This window comes from Pteropus alecto, unplaced genomic scaffold (assembly GCF_000325575.1).
Source record: "Pteropus alecto unplaced genomic scaffold, ASM32557v1 scaffold251, whole genome shotgun sequence".
In the NCBI taxonomy this organism is placed as follows: Eukaryota; Metazoa; Chordata; class Mammalia; order Chiroptera; family Pteropodidae; genus Pteropus; species Pteropus alecto.
Window position 1 is genome coordinate 1779342 of NW_006431048.1, and position 7408 is coordinate 1786749.

Sequence of the window (7408 nt, forward strand, 5' to 3'; positions counted from 1 at the left end):
TTGCACACTGATGAAATATAGAGGAATTCGGAAGATTTGTGGGGAGTGACTTAATATTACTAACAAGTGATACATATAGGGAGACAATGATGGGGAGGTAGGTTTTCTAAAGCCGTTGGCTTTTTAACTCTTACTGAATGGATTTCTCCAAATCATTCCCAAAGATTCTCCAAGGGTGAGAAAAAGGAAATGTCCCTGCAAACTAGGACACGCTACAGCTGGAGCACAGGCTTCATCAGCTTCTACTTACCCTCTTTCTTCCAGTTGTGGAAATAAGAAATTGAATTTCAGTCTAGCAGGAAACACTTACCTTGCTGTTCAGTTGCTGAATTCTTAATTCCTTTTGATGAATTTCCTTTAAGCTGTCATTGAGCTGAGTCCTTAGAAGTTCTGTCTCATAAACTAGGTTTTGAGACCCATCTAGGGAAGATGATATCTCTGGGGATGCCTGCCAAAATACAAACACTGATGAAATTCTATAAGACCGTTCATGCTTACTTCCTTCCCTCCAAAAACCCTGCCTACCTCATAGGAAGTCAGAAAATGGCTTGCCTAATGGTGACATATGGGTACTTAGCTTGCAGGAAGATGATGCTTCTTGGGTAGTGGTTATCTCTGAGTAGCAATCGGCATTGAAATTACTCACCTGCCTTTGGTACTGTACTTTGAGGGCCTCAGTCTGGGAGGAAGATCTCAATTCCCTCATAAGATTCTGCAGATGACTGATCTGCTGATCTTTATCTGAGATAGCCATAAAGTACTGCTCCTTCATTCTCCTCTCATGAACTTCCCAGGAACTCTTCTCCATCCTAGAGAAAAACATGAAATAATAACAGGCAAAAATATACTTGAGACAAAGATGAATAATTCCATCTTCAAACCAGTATCATTGGTTGTAGAGATGTAGTAAATAAATACATAACCAGAGTGCAATTTATATTATAAACGGAACTGTGCAGTATGATGATGGAGCAGAACTCAAAAAAAATTTCAACATCACTAACCATCAGAGAAATGCAAATCAAAACCACAGTGAGACACAACCTCACACCAGTCAGAATGGCTTTTATCAAAAAGTCAACAATTCACATATGTTGGCGAGGATGTAGAGAAAACAGAACCTCTGTGCATTGCTGGAAGACTGCAAATTGGTGCAGCCACTATGCAAAATGGTATAGAGATCCTTCAAAAAATTAAAAATAGATTTACCATATGACCCAGCAATTCCACTTCTGAGTATTTATCCAAAGAAAATGATAATAGTAATTTGAAAAGATATATGCATCCCTAAGTTCTCTCCAGCATTATTTACAATAGCCAAGATATGAAAGCAACCTAAGTGTCCATTAATAGATGAGTGGATAAAGAAGATGTGGTACATATATACCATGGAATATTACTCAGCCATAAAAAAGAATGAAACCTTGCCATCTGCAACATGGATGGACCCGGAGGTTATTATGCTAAGTGAAATAAGTCAGAGAAAAGCAAATGCCTATGGTTTCACTTATATGTGGATTCTAAATAACAAAAACGAAAACAGACTCATGGAAACAGAGGTCAAACTGATGGATGCCAGAGGAAAGAAGGGTGGGAGATGGGTGAAAAAGGTGAAGGGGAATATAGTCAATAATATTGTGAAAAACTGGCATAATGACAGATGATTACTAGACTTAGTGTGGTGACCACACTGTAAGGTACATAAATGTGTAATCACTACATTGTACACTTGAAAAGTAATATAATGTTATATATCAACTATACTTAAAAACAAAACAAAACAAAAGTTTGGTGTTAGAAATCAGGAATAGTGTTTATTCTTCGGGTAAACAATGACTTGGAGGGGGCATGAAAGGTTATTTCTTGGGTGTTAAAGTTTCTTTGTAATTTTAATTTTATATTTTTCAGCTTTATTGAAGTATACTTGACAAATAGTGTTAACAATGTTTCTTGATATAGACTCATTATATGGGGTGTTCAATTTATGAAAGTTTATCAAGCTGTAAACTTAAGATTTGTGCAGTGTATTGTATGTATGTTATACTTCAATAAAAAGTTTAAAAGTGTTTAAAAAAAAAAAGAATTTCAGGGGAACGACTGGGGAACATTTCACAGAATTAGTAGGCATTTTGTTTGAACCCTAAACAATGAATCAGATGTCCATAACGGAAAAAGCATTCCAGATTCAGGAAACAAACTGAGTAAAAGGCACCAAAATGAATGTATATAGTGAATTTCAAAATGGTTGTAGTAGATAGTGTATAGAGTGAACAGGGTAGGAAATGAAGAAGTAAATCAGATGAAGGGGGCACTGAATAGCATGCTAAAAAAAAGCTTACTCTGTAAGCATTGAGAAACCACTGTAATTCTTCAGAAAGGCTGCGCCATCCATAACATAGTATAACATCATGGCTATGAAAATGTAGCTGTAGAGTATGAAGGACCAGGGTTCAAACACTAGCTCTATCATATACTTTGAGTAAAATTTACTTAATCTCTCTGAGCCTTTTGGTAAAAGAGGAATAAACTCTACGCCTTAGGAGTACTGTTAGAATTAAATGAGATACTATATGTCATGAACCAAATACAGACCCTGGCACATTATCATCACTCAATAATCACTCAATAAATATTAGCTACTGCTATTTCTCATCATTTATTCCCTGAATGTGACCAATAGGGAGGCTTCTGTTTGATTGACTGCAGCTAATTTTCTTTAGTGCTAACAAAAACTAGCTTTCTGTCATGATCTTTAGTTCTACTTCTCCCTATACTCTGCGTGAAAAAATTCATTAGCATTGTAAGCAAATTTCTGCAGTATCTCTTCACCTTCTGTAGTACTAATGTCTCTATTTTTTTTTTCAATAATAGAAGGTTTCATTCAAATTGCATCTGACTTTTTTTTGTCTCTCTAGAAATAAGGTAATTTTCTAATTGACATACACCTGTTATGAAGTATTCCTGCTTGGCTAAGAGGTAACTTGGATTACAGTTAAAATTTTTTCAAAAAGTCAGAGCTAAAACTTAAAAACTAACAAATTTTTCATTACAAAGCTACTATATGCAAAAGTATTTTTGCTCCCTGGAAATACAAAATTTTCTTCCCTGGGAATACAAATATGTAAAAGGACTTTTCTAAACATTGTCCTTGATATTTGTCTGTGAAAAGTGAAAGAGAACAAGAAAAGAGTGTAAGAGTGAGAATGTATGAGAAAGATCACCGTCTTCCATAAAAAACTTCAAGCTGCCATTATTTTGGAAGAATGGACAAGTGGTTATAATGTGGAAAGAGGCTCTCAATAGAGAATGAGGGCTAAGGAATAAACTTGATTACTTGATAGAACTTAGCCATTGAAAGGGCTATACCACAGTTATCCCTTAAGTAAGAGAGCACAAAGGCAAAGCAGAATAAGCAAACCAGTAGCCACAAGCAGAAGAGAAAGGTTATAGTATAAATCGAGGCTCTCCTGATAAGCCAACCCCAAGGGCAACAGAATCTTGAACAAGATATTCTAGCTTTTTCATGGTTGAGAAGCTCATTTCTCCCAAGTATTTCAAAAGCAAAAGATAGGAAGTCTTAAAGATATTCAGCTTAAGAAGGTGTTCCTAAATAAAGTCAGTGAATCAACTTTGTGTTTTCATTTTCTTCTTCCTTCTAACAGTGAAGTAAAATGTCTTCCTTTCCTTCTCCAATTTTACTCATATTCACTTGATATATAATTTAAATTTTCTTCAAAGTTGCTCAAAGATGGTAGGTAAAGAAAGGCTATAAGAGAAAGGTAGAAAGAGAGTAAAAGAAGAGCAAAAAGCATCAACAGACTAGAAATCATTTTTTTCTCTTACCTAAGGATCAACCTTAGAAGCAAAGTATTCTTTAGGAATGCCCATTAAGGAAATTTTATTAGTTGAGGAAATTTTATTAAAGAGGAACAGGTGGCTGCAAAAATAAGCCTTTAAAGCTTTGCAGTTCTTAGGTGTACACTGGTAACTGGACATTTTATATTTCTGTAGTTCCAGGTAATATGGGAGACATCAAGGTCCCAATTACCACTAGAGGACCCTAAATTCAATGGTCAGTGTTAATATGCATCTGAAGGTAGAGAGAATCAGAGCTGGATCTCCTTATGATAAATTAAGATTCTAAAAGAGTAAAGCTGGGGCAGCTCTTCCGTGGGCGCAGAAGAGCTGGAGTTTAAATGGAACAACCTCTCTTTTCTCTTGAGGTTCAATTTCAGAAAGAAATTTGTATTCCCAGAGAGCAGAAATTCACAGATTTTACCTTTTCTGTAATTATCATTATTTGGTAAAGAAAAATAACGTGTTGTATCATCTGGGGAAGCTGCCAACTTCGTGGAACGAGTCTGATATACATTCACTTATAAGAAAGTCCATAATGATGTTAAAACAGAAAAATCTTTTAGATATAACTTTACTCCAGAAAACTTAAACGCCAACTTCTAAAAAGTGTTTTGCTCTATAAACTTTGCTTAAGGTTTATTTTGAAATATCACATTGGTAAAGTACTTATTCATCTAGGATCTGTGAAGAAACAAATCTTTTCTATACATCAAGAACTCTCTTATGGTTGTCACAATAATTATTTTACTATGTTGATAGCTATCATCCTGGTCACCTGTGTAAGCAGGATAAGAATCTAGACTCCACCTCAGTTTTCTCTATATTCACTTGCCTGTGGTTATCTTATAGCAGTTGGTGAGCCAAAGCAGGTGCTGCTTGATCAGCAGCACTTTCCAGCATGGAGAATCTCCATTCAGCAGCAAAGTTAGAAAGCTTTGGGTTTGATTTTAATAAGGTGGCATCACCATCTTAAGCTAAACAGTAATAAAGACTCAACAATGCGGTTGTGACAACAGGACCTGTCTTTCTATACTATTAAGTGTTTACTCTTTACCTTTTCTTTTTTGATCAAATTTGTTAGAAACACTGAATTAAAAACCAAACAGAATTACAGTTCCTATCTTAATTTTTTTATGCCCTGATAGTGTCACATAGCACTGTTATTCACCTGTTTCTTTAAAAGAACAGGGCTTGGATTTCTGGATTCAGATGAGCTAGAGTAGATGCAGTTCTCCTTATTTCTCCCAGAGTATAGATAAAAGCCCTGGGAATTATATATAAAACAAACATAAGGAGACTTAGAAAAATGGAGAGAAGAAGGTAGACGAGCTAGGTAGGGATCCCAGTACTTGAGGAAAGACATGGAGGTAAAGTCACTGTTTTTGTTTTGTTTCATTTTGTTTTTTATTCCATATAACCCCAACTATGTGCTGGAGAATCATATAACCTGGAAACACCGAGTGCCAAAAAAAGTTTGTTCTCTCATGTCAAAAGACCAGGAAGGAACAGCCTAGTGAGACGATTAATGATAATAACCACTCTACTCCACGTGAACACCATGGAAAAACCACAGTACCTTCCCATCCCCATTAACAAAATCCTAGTGAACTGGCTAGTTACAACCTTGCCTGGAGATAACTAGGTACACCTCACCCTCTCTGCTGGGTGGTATCAGAAGAGGCCAAGTGTGTACCCCAGACTGTCACGACCAACCAGTGGTAAAGAGGCACCTGCCTCTGACTGCCCCCATCCCTACTGTGGTGTCAGTGGAGAAAATAAGTGAGACCTGGACACCCACCTCTACCCATAACAAGGTAATGAAGCATTCCTCCCTGTCCCTACGAAGGCATTATCAGAAGAGGCCAAGGAGGAAGTTTGGACTTCGGGTACTACCTAGGTAACAAGGTCCCCCTCCTTAACCACTCTTCTGCAGTGTCAGTGAAGACTGAGTGGGGAGGTTGGGCTTTCACCACTGCCCTCTGAGAATGAGGTGCCCCTCTCCACGGCTTCCAGTGGTATCAACAGAGGACATGTATGGAGGTTGGACGACTTTTCTCACCTAACAGTAATGAAGCAACCCTCCCCACTAATTGTGCTGTCATTGGAGTACACGTAGAGAGCCAGAACGTCCACCTCTTCCTGCCAGTATCAGGGTGCCTCTTCCCTCTGAGGTATTGATGGAGGCTAACTGGGGAGCCCGGTAGACTTCACCCTTCACCTGGCAGTAAAGTGGCAGTGTGGGGTTAGTTCACTAAGGCAGAAGATTTAAATAAGACTGAGAGTTTTGTAACATAATTTCCAAAATGTTCAGAATACAACTGAACTCATCACACTAAGAACCAAGGATGTCACTTTCTAAGAATCAGGGAAATCAGAGCTTGATTGACAAGAAAATTCACAGACTATGTAACACGGAGATGACATAGATCTTGAGGGAATTATATGACAAGGATTTTAAAGCAGCCATCATAGAAATGTTTCGACAAGCAATTATAACACACTGGAAACAGATGAAAATAGAGAAAGCTACAGCAAAGAAAGAGAGAATATAAAGAAGAACTGAATGGAAATTTTAGAACTGAAAAATCAATATCCAAAATAAAAGCTAACTCAATGAGCTCAATAGCAGAATAGAGGTGATGAAGGAAAGATATCAGCGAACCTGAAGATATGAGAATAAAAATTACTGAATCTGAATAAAGAGAAAAATAATAAATAAATTGGATTTCATCAAAATTAAAAAGACCTTGTTGAAAAGGATGAAAAGATAACCTGCAAACTGGGAGAAAATATTTGCAAACCACATATCTGACAAAGAATTTGTATCTACACTACATAAAGAACTCTCAAAATTTAACAGTAAAAAATTAACAACCCAATTAGAAAATGGACAAAACTCATGAACAAATATTTCATCAAAAAGGATATATGGATGTCAAATAAGCACATAAAAAGATGTTCGCCATTACTAACCATTATGCAAAGTAAAACCACATTATATATCTATTAAAATCTACTAAAATATAGTTATAATGTCAAATGCTGATGAGGATGTAGCATTTGATACTGAAACTAGATCACTCATATATTGCTGGTGGGAATATAAAATGGTACAGTCATTCTAAAACATAGTTTTGCAGTTTTTAAAAAATCTAAACATTACACTTACCGAACAGCCTCGTATTTGCACTCCTGGGCAATTAATCATCTCGGAGAAGTAAAAACTTATTGTCCACATAAAAATCTATACACAAATGCTCACAGCAGCTTTGTTTATAATGGCTAAAAATTAGAAACAATACTCATGTCCTTCAATGGGTGAATGGTTAAAAGCAGTACACTTACATCATGGAATACTATTTGTCAATAAAAAGAATAAACTACTGATACAGACAGCAAAGTCGATGGATCTCAAGGGCATTAAGATGTGTGGAAAAAGCTAATTTCGAAAGGTTACATACTATATGATTCCACTTATAATACAATCTCAGAATGATAAAATTATAGACATGGAGAAGAGATTAGGCATGAGGGAGTGGGAGGGAGGGGA

General features: G+C 36.4%; 1 protein-coding gene across 1 annotated transcript in view; it reads right to left on the bottom strand.

Moving 5' to 3' along the window:
• The window catches only part of GOLGB1 (golgin B1), a 77681-nt gene that overhangs the window by 8440 nt on the left and 61833 nt on the right, over positions 1–7408 (bottom strand). Inside the window, 2 exon segments of the mRNA XM_015595917.2 lie at positions 311–448; positions 647–809. Of these exon segments, the coding sequence (XP_015451403.1) occupies positions 311–448; positions 647–809 (301 nt within the window).